General features: G+C 39.4%; 1 protein-coding gene across 2 annotated transcripts in view; it reads left to right on the forward strand.

Annotated features, from left to right (window-relative positions):
* The window catches only part of gria4a (glutamate receptor, ionotropic, AMPA 4a), a 100,726-nt gene that overhangs the window by 56,901 nt on the left and 20,816 nt on the right, over positions 1–23,009 (forward strand). For both annotated transcript variants that reach the window (XM_023406629.2, XM_023406630.2), the window contains exons 11-13: positions 6,257–6,463; positions 8,628–8,843; positions 9,665–9,825. In XM_023406629.2, coding sequence (XP_023262397.1) covers positions 6,257–6,463; positions 8,628–8,843; positions 9,665–9,825 — 584 coding nt within the window. The remainder of the gene's footprint in view (positions 1–6,256; positions 6,464–8,627; positions 8,844–9,664; positions 9,826–23,009) is intronic.

Raw genomic sequence — 23,009 nt, forward strand, 5'->3', positions numbered from 1 at the left:
CCCTGTGGATATGACGATCGTTTGTTTCTGATGTATCTGACTACTAATAAGTTAAATTAGCCTTTAAACTTTCCTCCATGGTATATTTATAATCTCCTCTATATGTAGACGGTACATGATTTGCATGATCTTATAAAATACGTCAAATTGTATAAAAGAGAAGATAAAATATACAAGCTTCTCAAAATGTTGGCTTTGGAAAAACATTCTCCAACCAACCAACTACTCCAACCAAAATTGTGACTAACAAAAAGTATTGTGTATGCTGGTTTAAGAAGGAGTTTTAAAAAAGGTTGACAGGTTGATCTACTAAGTGGTTGGTGACTCTGTTAACAGGCTGAACCAAAGGTTAGACAGACAACCAGGCATGTTTTGGACTGGCTGGTTTGTTGCCTGATCAACTGACTTACTTAGCAGCTGACTGGCTTGTGATTGTCTTTATGGCTGGCTGACTAATTAGGTGTAAAGCTGTTTTACTAGCAAGTTGACTTGGTGACAGACCAACTGACATGGTGACTAACAGACTGGGCAGTGGATTGGCTGACTGACTGTTGACTGGTCAAATGACTGATTGCTGAACTGCCTTTCTTCCTTAATGACTGAATAGCTGGGAGATAATCATGCTGACTCACTGGCCAAATATGTGACTGGATAGATAATTATGTACTGTAACCGCAGTAATTAATTAATGAATGAACTGATTGACCAACTGACTGAATCAAACGGACTGTGACTAACTGACTGCCTGGCTTGCCTCCCCCCTGCATCTAAATGAATGCCCGCAGGCTGATTAAATGTTTCGGTGGTTGGCTAACTCGTTATGTGACAGTCTGGCTTTTTAAATGCTGAACTGATTGAGTGTCCAGTTGGCAGCCTGAATGAATGACTGGACAGTTAGGTGACCGTCCAGTTGGGTGCCTGTATTTTTCATTGGCTGGCTAACTGGCTTACATAGCAAGTCCTGTCTGCCTTTTTGGCTCCAGTGTGAAGTGTTTCATGTCTTATCAGCCCCAACCATTTGCTTCTACAAAGCCGTTCTCCCTCTTTCGCCCACCCATTTTCCCTCTTTACATCTGTCTTTTTTAGCCCATCCCCTCTCTCTCTTTCTCTCTCCTTTCCTTTCCATTTTTCTTTTTGTCATATTCTCCCTTTCTCTTTATCTCTCCTTCTCACTTTCCCTTTTTTTTCTGTTTCTATCTGTCGTCTATTCTCCCCGTAGCTATCTCTGTTTGTATTCTGATCTGCGCCTTCATCTTTCTTCTGTAGTTTCATGCAGCCAGCACACCACACGTCCCTCTCTCCAGATGCTTTTCCACCAATTTCTCTTTCCAATTCGCTCCCTTTCTTTTCCTTTCAACCTCCTGATCTTTAGCCCCTCTTTTCTCTGCTCTTTTTCACCTTTCTTTTTTTTTTCCCATGCTCTGACTCATGATGCCACATTACACCAAAACATGATGCTTTCCTCCCAGCAGTAGCTACGTGCACTAACATCCAGTACACGCACAAACACAACCACACACAGCGTTGGCATTACTACCTTCACACCGAGACAAAAGCGCCTGGGGCAAACTGATAAACCAAGGATCCTTTAAAGTGAAAATGTGCCACTGTTGGCAGAGCTCCCATTGGTATGTGTGTGTCTGTATGTTTGTGTCTCTTTATGTATAGTTGCTTACATTGTACTAAATTAACTCAACAAAGTAGCCTGATCTGACTTCAAACACTTGACTTTCTAACATGATAAACCTGTGGGTAATTTGATGAAGCAGGAAACAGAGATGGCTGCATTCTGCTAAGACAAATTAAGGAAATTATTCCCCTTGAGATTCACTGATTTAAGGTGAAAAATTAAGCAAAAAAGCACTTCAATTTTTTATGGCTCCTGACAATCACAATCTTCCTCTGTAGAATCCAGACATCAGTTATGTGGAGGTCAATAATCAATACAAAGCACCTGTTTGTGCTTCTGACATGGAGAAAATCAGAAATCATCTTTTACATTCCGGTGCAAATTCTAGCTGTGAATGAATATGCTTAAAGGATTTTAATTTTGCTGAGAGTTTGATGAGAAGATCATATCTAGCTGGAGCTATCAGCCGGTTAGCTTAGCTTAGCATGAAAACTGGAAATACAAAAATCTGTTTATTGGCACCTTTAAAGCTCACTAATTACAACGTTATAGTTTGTGTTTTTAAAGCTATTGTATGTAACTTTTTAAAAACAAAATTCTTTAGTTGAAATATGCCCCAAAACATATCTTAATGTTAACCTTTATAACCAATCAGAGAATCAGTAGATAATCAATATGTGAACACACTTCTGGTCTACCACTCTTCTTGTATGTGCTGTACCTGAGTCTAAGCTAGGGGCAGTGACCTCTGCCAGTTTGCCTATCAGTCTCATTGTGAAGACAAAACTCAAGGACAAGACTCCTGCAGTCTTTGTGATAAATGAAGCTAACCGTCTTCTCGCTGTAGCTTCGTATTTAGCAAACAGATATGAGAAAGGGAATCAATTTACTCATCTAACGCTCAGCAAGAAAGCTAATAATTATATTTCCCAAAAGGTTGAACTATTCCTTTAAAATTTACCATGATAACTGTGAAATTAATATTAATTGTCCCAGGATCTATTGTATGTGTTATATTTATATATAAAGCTGGTGTTTTCTATCACCTAATGGATTGGTAGAAAAAAAAAGGACTGTATAAAAAAATGTCTGTTCATGGCTCCAGACTCTTGAATTTGCATTTCATTGTACAGTCTGCCCAGTACGGAAGCATTTTAATGTTTTTTAACTAACATCATTGGTTACAGTATTATCATTCATTCTTCATGACTTGCTTAAAAAGAACCTGAGCTAAATATTCCCCCCATAATAAAGTCTAATTTGCTTTTATTTTGTAGAAAGTTTCTGTTTTATCTTTGACTTTGTGTTCATATGGAGTTGTTTTTGTAGAAGCATGCACCAAATGTCACAGGCAGCTTAGTGTCATTCACCTGAGGAAAGGCACCAAGTAATCTCTGCCACAAAATTCAACCATGTTCTCTCACAAACTGTAAAGTCACATTTTTGTCAGTAGTATTTGGTGGGTCTCTGTGCAGTTTATTTGGTTGGAAAAGTTTATGATTGCAAAACAGTAAAAACTGAATTGAAAAAAAAGAAATGTAATCATTCGCTATATAGGTCACATTCTTAAATGAGCGGGGTTGTACTTTAAAACATGTTTTTCTGCTCGCATCTTAATTTCTTTTCGTCTTGATCCCTTCTCCAGAGCGGTCTTGATGGCTGTGTTGATCTATTAGAGGGAATTTACTTGGAAATGTTTTGCTGTTCATTAACACTATGATTCATGTTGAGTCAATGGAATGAGCGCCCCGGGACCTGCTAATGGCTCTGATAATGACATTTTAGGAGAAACGCTTTTGTATATTCTGACACTGAACACAATGGGCCCAGTTTTTTTTTTTGTATTTGGTGATGAAGTGTTTGAGAAAAATGTTCAGCTTAAATGAAGAACTGAATTCTTATTTGTGTGGTTGTTTTTCAAAGACGTGTATTTTGTTTTAACAAATGTTATAATGATGACTGAATAATGGTTTCTGAGAAATATGGTAATGTATTGCTTTGGGTGTTTTTGTTTCTTTTAAAATGTGTGTCTCTTTCTCAACCTTTCATATGTAAATTTAAGATTATTTTTATTACTCGAAAAGAGGAAGAAAACTGAGGCCCTGTTCAGACCTGATATTAACATCCACTCACACGTGGAAAGTTCTAAGTCTGTTAGTTCAAACCCGGCATTAAAATGCGTCTCCACATGCGTCCGAGTAACCACGTGTGATCGGATCTCACTTCTCCGCTCTATATGCAAATAAACGTGCGTAATTTCTGTTTGCAAAGACCAAATGCGTTTTTGTTTTTAGCCAGTTTGACTATGACAAACGGGTCCATTGTCAATGTGTTTGTGTGTGTGTATGAGAGACAGAGAAGAGGAGGGGCTGAGTGAATCAATGCATTGTGCACAGCTCCGCAATGAAATACGGTTTTAGTCATTTGAAACAGTAAAAAAAAAAAAAAAAATAGAAAATCAATATGTGACAGTCAATGTTGATATTGTGGCAGCCACAAATAAATCACTGTATGAGAAACACTGTGAGAAGTGTAAAACTATTTTTGGTTCATTATGAAACTGTGGTAGGACTAATTAGACTGTGGCAGAGGACGTCAGTCTAGTTACATTCACACCACATGTCGCTGAGACCACCTCCAAATGTCGTCCAAATGAGTGATTGGATCTCACATGCGTCCTCAGTGCGTCCTCAGTGCGTCCTCGTAGCGTCTCGGGTGCATTCACACCTGTACTCAGAGCTGTCCACCGGAGACACGTGATAATGCCAGGTGTGAACAGAGTGTGAATTATTAGGTAGAAAATGAGGCTGAACTTTCTGGATTTAAAAAACAAGAAGAATCAACATTCATTCACTCAGAATGCTAACATAGTCAAAATGGGCAACGATGGCATGTTGATGTTTATGAGGCATGATGTTTACCATGTTCACTCTCTTAGTTTAGTGTGTTAGCATGCTGACATTTGATAATTAGCAGTAAACAGAGGGAATGTAATCAGTTTTGCAGGTGTTTGGTCACAAACTAAAGTACGTGACAAATATTTTTACATACAATATTTTTAGTACATTGACTATTTATTTAGAAAATAATTTCTCCCTAGTTTACCTATTGGTTATACACAAGTATGAAAAGTAATGGTTTCATTTCAAACTACTTACTATAGAGAAAGAAAATCAATTTCGTAATCCAGCTTCCCTTTGTAGGTTTTGTTTGTGTTACTCAGTTTCAATTGTATGATTTTTTAAACCTTCTGCCTGTCTTGTTCTTCACTTGCTCTCAATGTAATTCAGTTTAAACACCAGATGAAGATTTTCTGTTACCTCTGTAACAGTCATTTTAATGCTCGTTTGACACCTTTTAAAACATGTCTGTCTAAAAATCCCCTTTGATTTCACTCTTCTTGTTTCCAATGTGAACCAATTTCCTGAATGAAGAATTCAATACAAAACATGTTATCATTTTTTATTGTGTTTTATGATCTCCATAAACCGTTTCATAGCTTGGGAGTGTTGGATATTATAAAAGCCTGCTTGATTAATTAGATGAGATTAGTCTTTGATTAAAAAGGGTTTGATAGCATTTTAATAGGCTTGGTTTCAGTTGGATTACAGGATGAGCAGCCTCAGGCATAAAACCATAACTCACTGCTCCTGATGGATATGCTGTCACTCAAAAGTCTGTTTGTGTGTGTGTGTGTGTTTCTTTTCTCTGTACAATTCAGAGCCACTGTAATGCGTGTGTCATTCATAATGCACTCACCATCTCACAAGGCAACATTAAACTCTGCCCTTGCTTTCATCTTTGTTAACTGCACGCACAGCAATCATTTTACCTCTTACCACACATTATCAAAGCAGCAGTCGCCCTCCCTTCCTTCTTTTTCCATCCTCTCTCTTGTACATTTCTCTCCTCTCAGCGTAGGTGTTGTTCTGAGTCAGGTGAAGGTCCCAGTGGAGTCATGTAGAGTCAGACAAAGGCATAAAACAAGGTAGTGGAAGTCAGAAATACAAGATATAAAACATCTACCTCAGACATGGCCTTATAAAATCCAGCTCTAATATTTGTTCCCTTTTTATAAACTGTGCAGCAGTTTCTGTCAGGTTTTGGTGGTGTTTTCTTGACAAGATAGGTTACCTGAGAGACGTCCGTCTCCTTTAACAGTTTAAAAACATTCACGTGTGACTTTTAGATTGCCCTCATTGTCCTACATCTGCGGTAAAATTAGTCTTCCATGACAATGTGCATATATATTTTTGCTTTCTAATGTTTTGATCAAAATTCTGCTTTTATATCTGTTGGTTTTCAGGTTCATTTCTTACAGCAGAATTGAATTCTGTCAGCAACATTGCATTGGTGTATTGCATAGAGCTGTGCCCCTCTGTGTATGATAAAAAATTTAAAAAAAAGTAATATAAGTTTCTTTTGAAAATGTATATACCTATATTTTTTCAGAGAAATCATTTTCATTTCTGTCATTTCTCTTTGTATGTGTTTTTCCCTGGTGCAGTGTTTAAATCCAAACTGTGGGCTCCTCTTGATAAATTTTCATTTCCCTTCTTTTAATAAGCATTGCTGTCATGTTCCTCCAAACAGTTGTGTCTTTCTCCCCTTATGCTGGTTTTGTAGGAGGGTCCCTACGTGATGCTAAAGAAGAATTGGGAGCTCTATGAAGGCAACGACCAATACGAGGGATACTGTGTGGACTTGGCTTCAGAGATTGCCAAACACATCGGAATCAAATACAAGATCTCCATCGTACCGGATGGGAAATATGGAGCCAGAGATCCAGAGACGAAGATATGGAACGGCATGGTCGGAGAGCTCGTGTATGGGGTAAGTTTGGATGGAAAATATCTGGACTTTATTGATTTTTTTGTCAGTAGCTTTTGTGGTTAATTATTTCATTTTTTAGTCTCTATCTCTATCTAAAGCCAGAAAAAGTGTTCCTATCAGGAGATCTCAGATCCAAAAGATGATGATGTCTTCTAATTGCTGTTAATCCAATTCAATTTAACTTCAGTTTATTTATAGTGCACATCACCCAAAGAGTCTCTGGCATTCCTTACAGGATAAAATACATTACAAACATTGGTTACTGTATTACAACAACGGGATTGAAGTTAAGAAATTATTAGAAAGTTCATAAAAAACAATAGAAAAGAAAAAAAATTGGTGTCGGTAGTTGCCAAAGCATCAGTCAGTTGAATGTTTACCCAACTTTTGACAGTAGGAGGGAGAATAGCACAGAGACAAAAGATGAGTTTTACAGTAAACCTGGGTAAGCGATTATTTGATTACCATGATAGTTTAAAATTAATTTTCTATCATTTGTCTTACAATTAATTACAGCCCCATTTGAAAAAGTGGATTCAATCTCTACTTCATATCAATAATCTATACACAATAACCCATAATGTGATATGTTCAAATATTTATGAAAATGTACTATAGAGGATAGGGGAATATAACAGGTTCAACTTAACCACATACTGCAATGCAATCCAGTACAGCAATATAACACATTTTGGGCACAGAAAATGTGTTGTATCAACACTTCTGTAGCAACAGTTCTTCAATATTGTAATCTTCATAGAGGTCATATGTACTGCAGGGCTATTACATTGAATTTCATTTGATCCAGCTATTGTGACCCTGCCATAGTCGTTCACGCTGAGCTGAGGAAGGCTCAAAATAACTCTCATGTTGGACATTAACTCTCTGAGCTCTGCGTCTCCTTAGTTACCGTGTCAGTCTGCTGCAGAGATGCTGTGTCTGGAAGGCTACGCTTATTTCTTGAGAATTTTGGCAAGCGTGCTAATTATGCCATTGACGCCCTTGCACAGTCTGGGATTTCACATCGCTTGTCTCAATGCAAACTTTATCAGCATGCAGAAAACAATGTCAGTCGTCACTTTGCGGAAGAGTGAAAGTGGAGACGTTGCTGCAGAACAGCGACAGAATTAATTAGCCTCCAGAATCCGTATAGTGGAAGGTGACACAGCAGAACGGCTGCATTGACTAATCAGGTCTGATTTGTTCCCAACACTCGCCGTCCTTTCCGATGACTCCTCTGCCACATAGGGAAGATTTCAGCACTTTGTCCTCCACGTCTCTTCACAGTTGCCTTTATATCTTTATGTCCCTTACTTTATGTTTATCTGTGTGACTTTCATCTCCTTTTCTTTCATGTTGTGTACTTTTGTCTCTCCTGCTGTCTTGCTCTAATTTATTTCTTCTCCCTCTGTTGTGCATTGTGGGTTGTTGTTTTTTGTTGTTTTTTTGATATTCTTCTGCCCTCTCCTCCACTGTTTTCTTTCCATATCGCTTCTGATTTCCTTGTCTTTCTTTTGCTGTTTATTCTCTGTACATCGTAACATCTTCACTCCTTGTAGAGAAGGAGGTTATTTGATATGCTGTTATTGTCGCCTCTTTTTCCGTTAAGACTGCAGACGCTGTTTAGACACACTTAGCTTCTCAGAAACAGATACTCAGTGTGCTGAATGAATGATGTTTTTGACTCTTACAGATTTCGCGTGTGTGTGTGCGTGTGTGCGCGTGCGTGTGTGTGAGCACACATGCAGATGTGGATGAGCTTGCTGACTAATTTATATTCTGGCAGTGTCACTTTCATGCCTATGTATGAATTACTTCTCTGTCATTCTACTGGTTTTCCCTGCAGCTCTACTCTCTCTTTCAACCCCTTCAATCTCCCCCGTCTTCTCTCATCCACAGCACCAATTCCCCTTCTTTGCCTCCCTTATTTCCTCCATTTCCTTCCCTGCGTCGCTCTTGCTTCAAACTCCACTTATCCTATACTGATCTTGTCTACTATACCTGCTTTTTTTATTTCTCCTCCTCCTCCTTTTATCTTTCTCCTTCTAAAGACATCAGAGTTCACAGACTCTTTTGCATGTAGTTGCTGCAAATCTTCTGCACTACAACATCATTAAACTACACAAAACACATTCTTCTCTCCCCACCCCCTCTTTTTCTGCAGAAAGCAGAAATCGCCGTGGCCCCGCTGACCATCACTCTGGTGAGAGAAGAAGTGATCGACTTCTCGAAGCCCTTCATGTCTCTGGGTATCTCCATCATGATCAAGAAGCCCCAGAAGTCTAAACCAGGCGTTTTCTCTTTCCTGGACCCACTGGCCTACGAGATCTGGATGTGCATAGTGTTCGCTTACATTGGAGTCAGCGTCGTGCTGTTTTTGGTGAGTGATTGTTGAAGACTAGAAATGAGAGGATGAGCTGGGTGGACCGGACTGTAACAGTTGGAAGAGTTATTAAAGACTTGGGTTCAGAGATGAAAGTGTAGCGCTATTATTTAGTTTCCAGGGTAAAAAAAAAAAAACTAAATTCAGAGTCAGTGAGCTACAGCATGTGATCCTAATAAGTCACATTTCCATCATCAATATAGATAGAGGCGATGAGATGACTTCTTCTTTGCATGGCAGGTTTTAATGTTACATGCCCTTTTATGATACTACCTGGAGTGATCATGCATATTGATGCTTCTGAGAATACACTGTCTGGATGTTTTACAGATTCTTAAAACCCCTCAATAAATTCATGCAGTTAATCATTTTTCAAGTATGTTGACATCGCCTTTATCCCCCTCAGCCTCAATGTGTTTTACAGTGTTTCAGAAAGCTTTTGTCCAGGAAATCATTAGCTACTTAAAGGCATTCTGTCTGCATAGAATCCACATCACAGACAGCTCTGTATGCAAGCCATGCAAATATTTAATGAAAGATTTAAGAAATGCAAGTTCACATTTTCGAGGTCATGTTGGCATTAATCCTGTGATACCAGAGTGTCTGCATATTCAAGGAAACATTTTTCTCTTCCTAGAAATTCGTCCTCTCTGGTTTTGTTTGTGTTATTTAGCCGTTACGATCATCGCTGAACAAATTTGTCGCTCTATTCATTTGCTTCTGTCTGTATAAGGCCTATTGATATATCTCCACAAGTCTTTTGTCTTTTATAGACCTATACGATCTCCATCATCTTTTCTTTTCCTTTGCTGTCCCAGGTGAGTCGCTTCAGTCCGTACGAGTGGCATGCAGAGGAGCCAGAGGAGGGTGCCCCGGAGCAGGGCCCCACTGACCAACCGCCCAACGAGTTTGGTATCTTCAACTCGCTTTGGTTCTCACTGGGAGCTTTCATGCAACAGGGCTGCGACATCTCACCACGGTAAGGGAGGTGGAATGGAGTGTGCGAGACAAACAGAGAGCATTTGTGAATGCACGAGTCAGACAGACATAGAATGAAAGTATTTGAGTCAGTAGGCAGGATGTGTTCATAAGAGTGCGTGTGGGCTGGGAATAGTGTGTGTGCGTGTGTCTGTGTGTGTGTGTGTGTGTGTTTGTCTAACTGTCTGCAATGTTAGAGTGCTGTAGTATTAGGCTTTGGTGATTCAGACTGTTGACAATGTGAATCACCTCTTAGCACTTTACTGGCTTTCACTGAACTGGACTGACACCGTGTGCTACAGAAGCTTAAGATGTGCTATAAAGGCACATACACAGACACAAGCATGCACACACACACACACACACACACGCACACAAAAACACAAAAGTGAGAAGAAACCACCTGCACACAGTCCAGCGGTTCATGTCCATATGGGTGCGCAATGGTGGGAGATTTAGCGGGTTTTCTAGGTGTGTATGAATTTTTAATGTACCACTGAAGAGGCAGAGTCCAGCTGTATTTTTAGAATATTTATAAGAATATGGCATTTTATTATTGATAACCTGAGAATGCAGTTTAGTGAAATATTCATGGCCGTCATCCTCAAGACCTTTAGGGAGCAAATCTAAGGAGAGAAGGAGCAGTTGGGAGAGCGTCCGTCCAAAGCAAATGACAGAAAGGAGTGATAGGTGATGAGCTGAAAGAAGGAAAAAGTGTGAGCTGTTCAGCAAAATGTTCTTGAGACAATAATAAGAATGGGTTGCAGATATGTGAATGGACACTTCTCACTTCATCATAGAGGTGGAGAAGAAGCAGTTGGTGGTTCGTATTGTGCTGTAGGACAAAGATGAGTAGTTACAAATGCAGATTTACTTTTAATACACACAGTTTTGTTTCACGTTTTTGATTCTGTGCCTCTAACAGGATAATGAGCTAATTCTTTTTTTAGTGACCTTAATCAGAATCAGTTGTTTGGCCCTTAATGTGCGCACTGGTTCAACATGTTATAATGAAAACACTGTCAGTGTGGACACGAACTTCATACTTTTCATTAACTTTCTATTTGTTCTAAACAAACTTCTGTTGTTGCTCTCAAACATGTTTACTGCATTCCAATTAGCACTTCTCATTCGAGAACGGTACAAAACTTCAGCCGCCCAAACTTTGTTTGTCCCCATTCTTTTGCTCCTCTGCCTTTCTCTTTTGCTCTCTCATCCATCTCGTTCACTCTCTCTCTTCTCCCCCCTCCACGACACCTGTCGTCTCCCACTCCTCCCCACTTTACTGTGACTGACAGGCTAATTCTAGCCCCAACACACAAAATGGAAAACGCCCACACCACCTGCACTCAGCCACACTCACACAATCACGCACGATGTGCACATAAATACACAGAGGCCTTGCAAACTAACGTTGCTTGCACACGCATATGCGGGAAAAAAACACCCAGTGCGCAGTTTCACAACAACCCAACACACATGCAGACCTTTTTGTTACTTGCAGGTCCTGTTATAGATGTGTGCACATAAGCTACAGCTGTCAACTCAATGATGTGATACTAAACATGAAGTCAGTGTTCATCATGTAAATCACCCCCCCTGTCACTTCCAATACAGCACAACTCCTCTATGGGTAAGGATTACTAAAGTCATAAATGCCAGATTATATTCTTACAATGCGAAATCTGTCATTTACACACTTTTTCTTCTTCTTGTTCTTTTTGTTTTCTTTACTGGACTTTTCAAACAAGAAAAGAGGTTTCAATGTAAACTTTTCTCGTCTCAGATGTCTTTCTCATAAAAAACACTACAATAATAATTCATCGTGTCGATTCAAAGGCTGGCACTGCAGCGGTATTCAGTGGCGTGACTCTGTTTCCAGGATGATCAGGGAGTAAATTGATGGAAACACTTTTTTTTGAATTGTGATATGAAACTCCCTGGTGTGTGCACAGCAGAGGTTTGGAGATGCATAGCATTTAACTGCAATATAGAGACATTCTATCAAACATAAGTTAAATTACTGCTCCATAATAAGGAGGAGGAGGCTGTGGTGGAGAAGTGAAAACACATAATGATGGCTACCAAAACAAATAATGCTCAAACATTGACTCCAAACCATAAATTAAATACACAACATTTCAGACCCACTCATTTTTAAATGAAAGTGTGGTTGGAGTCACCGCTCAGGACTTATTTTTTCATTGATACTTTTTTCAATTAACCCTCCACCTACATGTGTTGTGAACATGATTCTTCCTCACTGATGGCAGCATAGGAAATAAAAAGCAGGATCACACTGTACAACAAAGGGTTCAGTATGTTTGAAGCAAACTAATTCATAGCGCATGATATCTGACCATGTCTAAAAAGCTAGAGCGTTGAAAGAGAGGGGTGAGATGCAATGAATCATATACTGTAAATGGCGATGAGAGTGAAGACTTGGATAGTCTCGTCATGAGGTCAATCATGGTGTTGCATTTAGCTGTACAGCTGCCTTTCTCATCTCCACACACCTGACCAGTCGCTGTGTTAAAAGTGGACATGCATGTCCTGTTGTCATATGGACATTCGGAAAGTTGTCAGATGCAGTTCCCCAAATTCCAGTGTTGAGGGAGAGGGTTTTGTTTTAAGAATACTGAGGCTTTAAGACTATGCAGGATACAATTAGTTCTACAGGGTCTCCAGAGGTCATTGTCATTATTGATAACCATCCAGGTCAGATGACATGACTAAAGCTCCCTGCCTGAACAACACCTGTCAGTGTTTCTCAATGGCTCTGAGGCGAATGTAAACGAAACACAAATGGAGTGATGCTGCACTCATTACACTCTCTGCTCGTTGCAGCACATTCCCAGCGCACTCGTCTTGTTTAATCTGTCATACTTAAACTGCTACACCACTCACTGTGAGCATTGCTACATCATCATCATCATCATCATCATCATCACCATCACCACCACCATTCTGCTTAGGTACAGCGTTTAATCAGCCTCACCTCCACCCCAGCATCCACCTGTAGCCACTGATTGTAGTCAAGGAGTCTGAGGGAAGGGAAAATTGTTATCATCACTCCCCGGGCTTAAGTGTGTGCTGCAGGGAATGATGAGGCTTGACTGACTTGCTCAGACATCAAACACTTGACTGTACCTCGTACTCACATAAAACCAGTCCACATAAACTGAGTGACTGGAACGCCTAAGTAATGACACAATTTATGATTATGCAAGAAGAGGCAGAAAACTCAAAAGAGGTCATGTTCAAAGAGTTAAATTAAGTTGTTCATCAGATTAATTGATAAAGAAATTAAATAAGCCTTCAGACCAGAATTTTCTGCCATAAAACCGTGTGATGGATGAGCCTCCACTGTAAGAGTGTGCTCCGCAGAAACACGAGATCAAGTCCTTAGAAAGGGAGACCTGTCATGCATATCATCATGCCATATCATTTTTTCTTTCCCTTCTGTACATTTCCTTTAATCTCCCATTCCTTTGTTCACCTTTGCAGGCAGGTAAAGTCATAATGCCAACTTCACTGACAGCAGAGATGTGCTGTAGCTCCAACAAAGACAAAGCTATTATCAAATAGCAAGACATGTCCCTGCTGCCCGTACAACTCCTTCAAGTTTCCTGTAGCTGAAATAGCCAGTGTTTACATTAAGAACATAGTAGAGAGCAATGTCTACAAACAACACACTGAACTAATTTCTCATAAAGAAGAACACACAGAATTGGAGATCATTTCTCTTTTGATCAATCATAGAGCATAACACTCTTCTGTGCGGTGTGTAATACAGGTGCAATTTTACATGGGAATTAAGGCTAGTGGAACCTCACTCCCTGTATGCGTCAATGATCAAGTAAATTAAAATGTTTAGTATTTAAAGTATTTAAAAATACTACAAAAGGTGGAAATGGTGAAGAATTAAATGGAAATGAGGATGCACCACTGAACTGGCGCTATATGAGTTTCAATGCAATGAAAGTATCAAAGTACGAATTAATCAGCTATTTTATTTATGTTTTGTTTTTTTACATTAGTCCTGTGATCTGCTGATTTAATTGGAGTTGACTTAGACGTCCTGATCTGCAAGTATCTGAAAACACCCTGTACTTTGCAGTGTGGTAACTGCTGCAGTGTTGAGGTTGACTTTTACTGTGGAGCTGGGAATAAATGGAAAGTAGGCAGCCTCTACCAGAAGAGATTTTCTAACAGACTGCATTGAATGCCTTCCTGTCTATTATATATGTTGATTTTTGAATGCGTTTGTGTCTGTATGCTTTACAGTCATTATTTGTGTTTTTCTTAAGGAAGTACACATCCTCTTCTTGTTTTATCTGTCGTCCCACTCTGTCTTATAACCTTCATGAGCATCTGTCTGCCAACTGGTCCATGTGTTGAGACTTGTGTTGTTTGACTTTATACGCTGTGTATATGTGTGTGTGGGTGAGACTGTGTGTGTGTTGTGTATTGTGTATTGAGCTGCAATAGTAGGTCCATTGATATTCAGTGTGGGTCCCTCTCTCCTTGCTGCAGTCATCTCTGCAGTCTGGGAGACACAGTGTAACACACACTCCTACTCAACTCTCCCACTATCTATTTATCTATCTATCTATCTATCTATCTATCTATCTATCTATCTATCTATCTATCTATCTATCTATCTATCTATCTATCTATCTATCTATCTATCTATCTATCTGTCTGTCTATCTGTATGTGGTGGCACATGAAACACTTCTTTCTCTAAGAAGCTTGCATGCTCTGTCTCTTGCAGACACACCAACTTGTGTTCCCTTCACCTTTCCAATCAAGCAGAAGGTAATGGCAGGCAGCAGACATGAACCACACACTCACACTCATTGTCAGAGTGACCTTGAGGTGGCATTTGCACCATCCACCTGTCATTTTTCAAGCCCAGGCTTTTGAGTCCTTAATATCGGTGATGGACCTGGTCGCCACATGAAAAGGTGGGAACAAAGTGACGGACAGTTAGGTGATGGGAGTGGAATTTTTAAAAAGTGGAAATGAATAAATGGCAGAAAAGTGACAGGGTGTACATTGAGAAAGACCAAGAGCAAGTGCAGGAGAGGGGCAGGGAGATAAAGTGATCACCAGTGAACATCCCAGAAGGATTGGATCTGTCTCAGTCAATAAACATCTGAAATTACAGCCCACTTCTCGTGTGTGTGTGTGTGTGTGTGTGTGTGTGTGTGTGTGTGTGTGTGTGTGTGTGTGTGTGTGTGTGTGAGAGTGTCATGTGTAAGTATTGAGTAAATGGCCATGGGTGTGTTGAATAGTTAATGGTAGCTACAGATCCAGCTAATGGCATGACTAACTAACTACAGTTGAGCAGTGGAGCTTACTCACTAATTAATGATTACTCTCAAAGTCACTGATTAGAACCTAGTCAACCCTGTGTTTATGAAATTTTTGTATAAATTCCACAAATAATCTTCTCGCTGTTCTACTCACCCTAGGTGTCTCGTTTCTTTTCTTCTTCACTTTTATGATCCCGCTTATTGTTTTATTTTATTATGCCTTCCATTATCTCCCTGTTGCACCTTTAATCTTTAATCTGGTAATCTGATTTGCTTCCATGTGTGTCTGTTTGCCTTCACGCCCTTTGTTCTGCCTCCATCTACCGTAGAGTCTCTCCGGCTGTTTCAATCAATCAGTCAATTTACTTTCTTTCACACCTTTCGTCCATGTAAGAGAATGATACAAGAGATGAAAGACAAGGAGGAGAACCAGAAGAAACTTTTTCAGTGTCCTTCTGATCCTCTATTGTGTCCTAATCAAACATTCATGCCTTGGTTAACCGAAACATCGGACACACTAGTAACTGACAAACTCAGCATTTATTAACATATCTGTCATCATCACTTGATAAAACATGTCTCGTTTGCTCCCCAATCAGAGAGCAGCAGAAAGTGTTGCATTTCCCCTGTCAGCAGGCCTTAACAAACAAGGAAATTAGTTTTTAACAAGCTCATGATTTGCATAATCAAATTGAACACATGCCACCCGTGATGTCTGGTGTGTCCGAAATAGTTTGAAAATATGATTCCATCATTTTTCTGGGAGGCAAGGCAAGTTTATTTATACCACCCCATTCAAACACAAGGGAATTCAAAGTGATTCACAGACGCATAGTAATACAGTAAAATCTAAACACTAAGAAGACATTAAAATTGCATTTAAATGGCAATAAAAACAGAAACAAAAGCACTTAAATGACAGTGAAAGCAGAAACAAAAGCAAAAGCATAGAAATACTTAAAAAAAAAATAAGACAATAAGACATTAAAATTACATTTAATAAAAAATGAAAACAGAAAAAAGGCAAAAGCAAGAAAATAGTTAAAGATTAAAAAGGGGTTACACATTTAATTCAATAGAAAGCCACAGCAATCAATAACATTTTAAGCCCTAATTTAAATGAGCTGATGGTTTTAGCAGAACTCAGGTTGTAAGAGAAAAAAACACCACCTGTTAGAAGCCCATCTTCGCATTATTACATTGATTGATGCTTGTAAAACTACTACTTGTAAAAGACTAAGCATCTACACCACCATTTGAGAGTAGCATGTTAGCATGCTAACATTTGCTTATTAGCACTTAACAAAAAGTGTAGCTGAGGCTCATGGAAATGTTATTTGTTATGCAGGTATTCGGTTATCAACTTTTGAACAATTTAAAGTTTTTAATAGATTTATGAGCTAAAAGTTCAACAAATTCATCAAATTAAACAACACAATGCTCAATACTTTGTTCATGCACTCCATAACGATGTATAGAGGCGTTTTCCGATGTGATGCTCCAATCGGCAGGAAATAGTTTTAGGTTATGACAAAGCAATGGTTATGGTTTGGTTAGGTTTAGACACTACTTGGTTAGATTACAGGGCCTTTGTCATTATGGTTACAATAATAAACACATGGTTATGGTTAGTGAACGATTGTATTCATGCTGTAAATCGGGTCCGCTGCCCTCTGGTGGTCAGTGGCGGTATTGCATGTGGTCCGTGAAATTGTAAATGGAAATCATGGACCGATTCGTTGTCAGGAAAAAACCTGCAGAGCAGGCTGAGACTGCAGCCTCTGCTGGAACGACAGTCACAGAGGAGACTGAAGAACCAGACGCCCCCCCTGAAGAACCAGCCCCCTAAGAGAAGGACTCAAGGAAACGTAAGAGGGAGAGACTGGCAGAAGGAAAATATGATGCAGAAAAGTATATTAAACTCAGATTCACTTTCACCACCAACAAAGCAGGAGATGAGATTCCAGTATGTTTCATATGCTCGGCACGCCTGTCAAATGAAGCAATGAAGCCCTCAAAACTAACGCGGCATCTGGAGACCCACCATAGTTCACTGAAAGGCAAGCCTATCCAGTATTTTGAAGAAATGCTGCGTATTTTTAAGGGACAGCAGACACTCATGAAAAACAGTGCAACAAGCAGTGAAAATGCTCTTAAAGCCTCATACCAGGTGGCGCTTAGAGTTGCACAATATAAAAAACCCCACACAATCGCCGAACAACTTATTTTGCCAGCAACTGCGGATATGTGTACAACCATGGGAAGTGAAGACTGTGCAAACAAATTAAAAACGCACGTCGGATTGTGGAAATGGCTGATGACGTTAAAACGCAGCTTATAGAGAAACTAAGATCATCATGCAAATAAATAGCCTGTATAGGTCTATCCTCCTTAATTTTAAGCTTGGTGCAAAATAAAACAAACATCCGCCAAAGCAGTGGTCCCTGAGTTGCTTCTTGGTTTTCCCTGGGACAAAACCAGTTGAAACCCCCTGCTGTAAATGACAGATAACACTGATGATGATGGTTGATTGCTGATGAAATGTGATGTTGTTGACTCTTCCATCCACCCGACCTTTTCCTTGCACAGACTTTGTCACTCCACAATAACATCTCCATAGTGACCCCTCCGTCATATTTGCTAGAGCCACTAGAGCACTTTGTTACTTAAAGGTAAACAGGTTTTGGGGCACTTGCTTGACTGACTGATTCAGTTGTTTAACTTGGGAAGACAGCCTTGATAAGGCAGGAAATCAACATCCAGCACTGGTTCAGGCAGTTGTTCTTTGTGGTTTGTGTCTGTATTTCTTATAGGCATATCTTCCCATATGTGTGTGTGTTGGGCTTTGTTGTGGCAATTGTGTCGACAGGTATGTCTAGATGCGATTACTATCAGTAACAAAAAGCATAATTTTAAGAATTAAGTTGAGATTTGACCTACGGGAAACATCTTTATCTTCCATTAGTTCCTATAAAGATAAAAAAGAAAAAACATGCAAGCTCCTGTGCACACACTTCTGTTAGGTGCATTGAATGAAGAGAAACTGCATAGCTCAGAAGTGTGTGTGTGTGTGTGTGTGTGTGTGTGTGTGTGTGTGTGTGTGTGTGTGAGTGTGTGAGTGTGTGAGAGAGAAAAAGAGGAACAGCATGCCATTAATCTTTCACACAGAGGATTGCAGAGGCAATCTGTTGGCTATCATAGATGATACATGACCCGCTATAGAATGACTCGCCTGTTGCATACCAACACATACGACACAACTACACACACATTTACACTGCCTCAAACGCACATGCACATTCACACGGGCATGAAAAAAAAATCAAAATCAAGGACGTCACTTCCGAAGCTCATCCATGTACATCACAACGCACATGTCCTGAACGGTAGCGAAATATATGTGCACATATAAGCACACACACTTGAACATGCAAGCCTCTGCACTCTCTCGTGTCTTATCTGAATCAACCGCACTCCATCGGCCTCTAGTAGGTAAACGTGTTCTCCAACTTCACTCCAAGGCCAAACACTAGTTATTACCTCCCCCTCTCTTTTAAATTCACACACACATGCACGCACACACATAAACAAATCAAGGAATACACATTTAGAAGCAGACATGTTGTTCATCATATTGTCCTCTGCCAATCCATTTTCCTGTTCTCTGTAGTATAGTTGTCTTTCATTACCCCTGAGACACAGAACCATTTTAGATGCTCTTTCTTAGATGAAACGCTCCAATCGGACATATACAGTAATGGGCTCCCTTAATGACGTGATCTGGTTTTATTTACACCCTCATTTACTCCATCAGTATCTGTTTTTGTTCTGAAGTCCTTACCTGAACTTAAATTGACATGATAAAAGGAATGACATTTCGTTACTCAGTCATCTCAGGTTAAATGTATGGGTCTAATGTGATGTTGTCACTATCCTAAATAAATTTGTTATAAAAATGCACCATAGGCATTTAGCTACTACAGGTAAATTTATAGACCTAAGGAATCCATTTGTCAAGCAAATATCTTGAACACAGATAGAAATGCAGTTTGATGTTGATGAATGCAGCATATTTGGTTTTGGGTGACAGGGCTAACACAAGAAGACACAACTCCAATCCTGATGAACACTGTTTACATATCACATTCAAATTTTTATTGAGTTTTCCCAAGAATATAAACAGTATCAACACAAATAAGACATACGTACATAACCAAATAAAAAATAAAATAACAATAGAGTTTATATATATAGTATATATATATAATATTTCAATATTCATACAACTATTGTGATTAGGCATTAATTTAGTCAGTGTCGCGTCTCATATAAATGTTCAATTTTTTCCAGTTCTTTTTCAGTGTATTTTCTCTGACTATTAAAAGATATGTCCTCTCAACATTCTCAAAAATGTCTTGGATAATTTCCAGCCGCTGTTTATGATTTGGAATGGAATCCAATTTCTGGTAACGGCTTTCTTACTTGCTGCGAGTTGAGCTTTGGTCAGGCAGAAATCTTCTCTCATCACAGTACCTTCAATGTTTCCAAGATACATCACAGCACAAGTATTTGTGACTTCTTATCCCAGAATATTTTTAATAACTCTATTAACGTTTTCCCAATATAGCCTTATCTTTGTAAAGTGCCAGAAACTGTGTGAATGGTCAGTCTCCATGGTCCCAGACAGCCCCCAACAGGGCTGTTGTGCAGCAAGTTGTCTGCTTTTTATTTTTGGTGAAAGGAAAAAAAATCTGAAATTCTTTGAGCAGAATTCTCTCCATACCAGTGAGTCTGTGGATACAGCATGTGAAGTATTCTGAATATTCCTTAGACTTAACCGAGTTTGTTACAAGGCTTGTTACAGTGGGTATTTAACACACAAAAATACTTGAAGCTTTGTTGGTGCTGTAGCCAAAGTCCAATCCAAAATCTGACTTTATTCTGCCAACTCAAAATAAGGGCCTATAAATAAGGTAATTTTCACAGCTGAACAGTTGGCTGTTAGTAAAATTGTATGTACTTTCTTACTACAGAGTCTGTCTGCTCCCAGCATCAGTCCAAAAGCTTAGCAGGGTTAAAGTAAAGTGTTAACAGGGTACTCTTGTTACTGGTTTTATCTAAAGCACTGACCACAGGAAGCAATGCACTGTGCCTGCCCATTGCTCCTAGTGTTTGGAACAAAGGTCAAATACAGAGGACAGATCTCACTTAAGTGATCAATAAGGCTGTAACTTAAACTTCTGCAGATTCCTTACATGCTACAGTCGCTTAAAAGTGACACTCCCAAATCCTGATGTACACAAATCAATGCACCTGCTCTGAGTGGGTTCATGAGATGGAAGCAAGTGTGTTCCGTCACATTTTAGCAATAATATGAACATACTGAGCGTCACTTCATCTTTGTCATCCTCTTTCTGTCTGCATTCCTGCCATCCTCTCTTTTGCTGCTCCCACCCCCGCCCTTCTCTTTCTGCTTGGATGTCCGCTCACTCCATCAGGTCAGATTAAAACGCTGTCACAGCTCGTTTACCATCTAACCAATCATATCACACGCCCCTGCTGGCCTCAGTAGGAGACCCTGTAAAACCCAGGGAAATGAGTTTCTAAATATGCCAACCTTGTTCCTTCCTCCTCTTCTTCATCTTCATCCTCCTCCTAACCACTGTCATCATAATGATGTTATTATTCTGAACTGCAAGACAAACATCCCTAGTAATATTATTTTTTAGTTTTGTTTTTCATCATTGTCATTATAAATATGATACAATGCTGATATAATGCTAATATAATACTTTCAAAGCTAGTTATGGAAATGTTTTTAGTCTGTAGTATCTTGCCCATTGCTTTTGAAAGTTAAAAAAAATGTTTTTCTATGCTATCCTAATAAGTGTAAACACAACCTAACAACTTCTTCTCAAGGGAATCCATTACAGTATACACCAGTTTCATTAATTCAGGTAAACAGATCAATGCCTCAAGGACAAACGCTATCAATTCATATTTGAGTGTGTGTGTATGTGTTTGGGAGGATTAAGAGGTGCGCTGGCTTTTGAAGAGCAGCAGAATGCGGAGTTGCTCCAAAAGGTGACAATTTATGCCGAGTCAGGCGTCACTGCACCTTTTCAGCTCTCTCGCTGTTCTTTTCTCTCTCCAGCACGCACTCCTTAAAACCCAACTCACCCTAAAAATAACTCACGTATGACTGCTTTCACATCAGAGTGGAGGTTATCACCAAGCAGCTACCTGTCCGATGAATGTTTGGTCTTATTCTCTAAATGCGTGTAAGAGGATATGAACATAGTGGTTATAATTTTTTATAATTTTATAGGTGTTTATAATAACATAACTGTGTGTAATGTGAAAGGAGTCGATTGTACAGATGAACCTACGGGTAATTATCATACAGTGCTGCAGTTTACCTCAGCTCCACTGCTGGAGCATCTTTCAGCTCATTGCCTTTGTTTTTTGGTACACAACTCTCATGGACAACATCAGCAGGCACCTTATAAGACCCGCTGCACACTACCTGCCCAGCACCACACAACAGACAAACTTAGCAACTCGCTGAACATACTGGTGTATTTAGCAGCTAAAGAACCAGATATTGACCTCAAGCGTTGGTGATGGAGACAAAAAACGGATTAACTAGGGAGTGAATATTTGACTAACCTTTGCCAGTTAGTCACAAATATGAATCCAAATGAATGCTAATGTTGGATGTATAATCATGGCAAATTGACTTTAAAGATATACTGTATATGTATGATAATATGACAGTGTTGTGATTACAGCTTGTTCCCGCTGCCCTTGAGTGGCCAAAGAATCATTTTTTGACCAAACAGACAAACTTTGATGAACACATTAAATGGTGGTTGATGTTTTTGAAGGTCTTTCTGGAAGTTAGGTGATTCAACATCACGCATTTTCAAACCTCTGATTTACTGAGGAATATGAATAATATGGATGTACTCATACTGTGAATGTTCCCTTGAACTAAACTTTTTTTTTTTTTTTTTAGCATAGATTAATTAACAGCTGAAAAAGAAGGGCTACAAATCACGATTCATGTTGTTCTCTGTGAATGCAACGGCTCTCTTACACTTTCATGCTTTAAAGAAAACTGAGGAAGTGTGAACATATGTCTCACCCGATGCCCTCTTCTCTTTCTTTCTCACTCTTTTTAAAGCGTGGGTGTTTTATGTCCCTCTTTGTGCCCATTAGAATTTCATGGTCTTTCATTGACTGCAGCGCTTAAAAGAAAACTTAACATTGCACAACCTACTCTCATCTTTGTCTCCTTTTTTTCTAATGTGGTCACTCTTGCTTGCTCTCCTTCCCTTTAGCCGGTGAAAACAAGTCCAAGTAAACAAAATGAATTGCCACTTACTTTGGTGCTTCTGCTCACAATTGGTAGATAAAGAGAGTAAACATGAAGGAAAAGGAAAGAGAGATGAGGATAGTAGAGATGAAGGAGCGCCCTGATTACAATCTGATTCATGTAGCCTTTGTTATTGTTGGTGCTGAATCGGTTTGAAGGTTGAAAGACAATTACTTTGGCAGTACTGCCGTTTTCAGAGCCATGCACACATTGGTATTGAAAATGCTTTGTTAAACTGCACTGTGTTGTGTTGCATGTCTCTGATTCAGGAGCTAACCTTAATTATGTTTCCCTCTCTCTGTTTTTTCCTTCTTTCTTTTATGTTCTTTTTATCCCTATAACCTTCACCCTTATCCTTTCCTTCATCTTTAACTCATCATTCTGCAAATTTCTCATCTGCAATTCCTCTCCCTCATCTCCTAAATCTTGCCATCTTTCATCACATCCTTCTTAACCTTCTGTATCTTTCCACCTCTTACTCCTCACC

Source organism: Seriola lalandi, unplaced genomic scaffold (genome assembly GCF_002814215.2).
Source record: "Seriola lalandi dorsalis isolate HSWRI2012SDOR001 ecotype SW California unplaced genomic scaffold, Sedor1 jcf7180002054313, whole genome shotgun sequence".
NCBI lineage: Eukaryota > Metazoa > Chordata > Actinopteri > Carangiformes > Carangidae > Seriola > Seriola lalandi.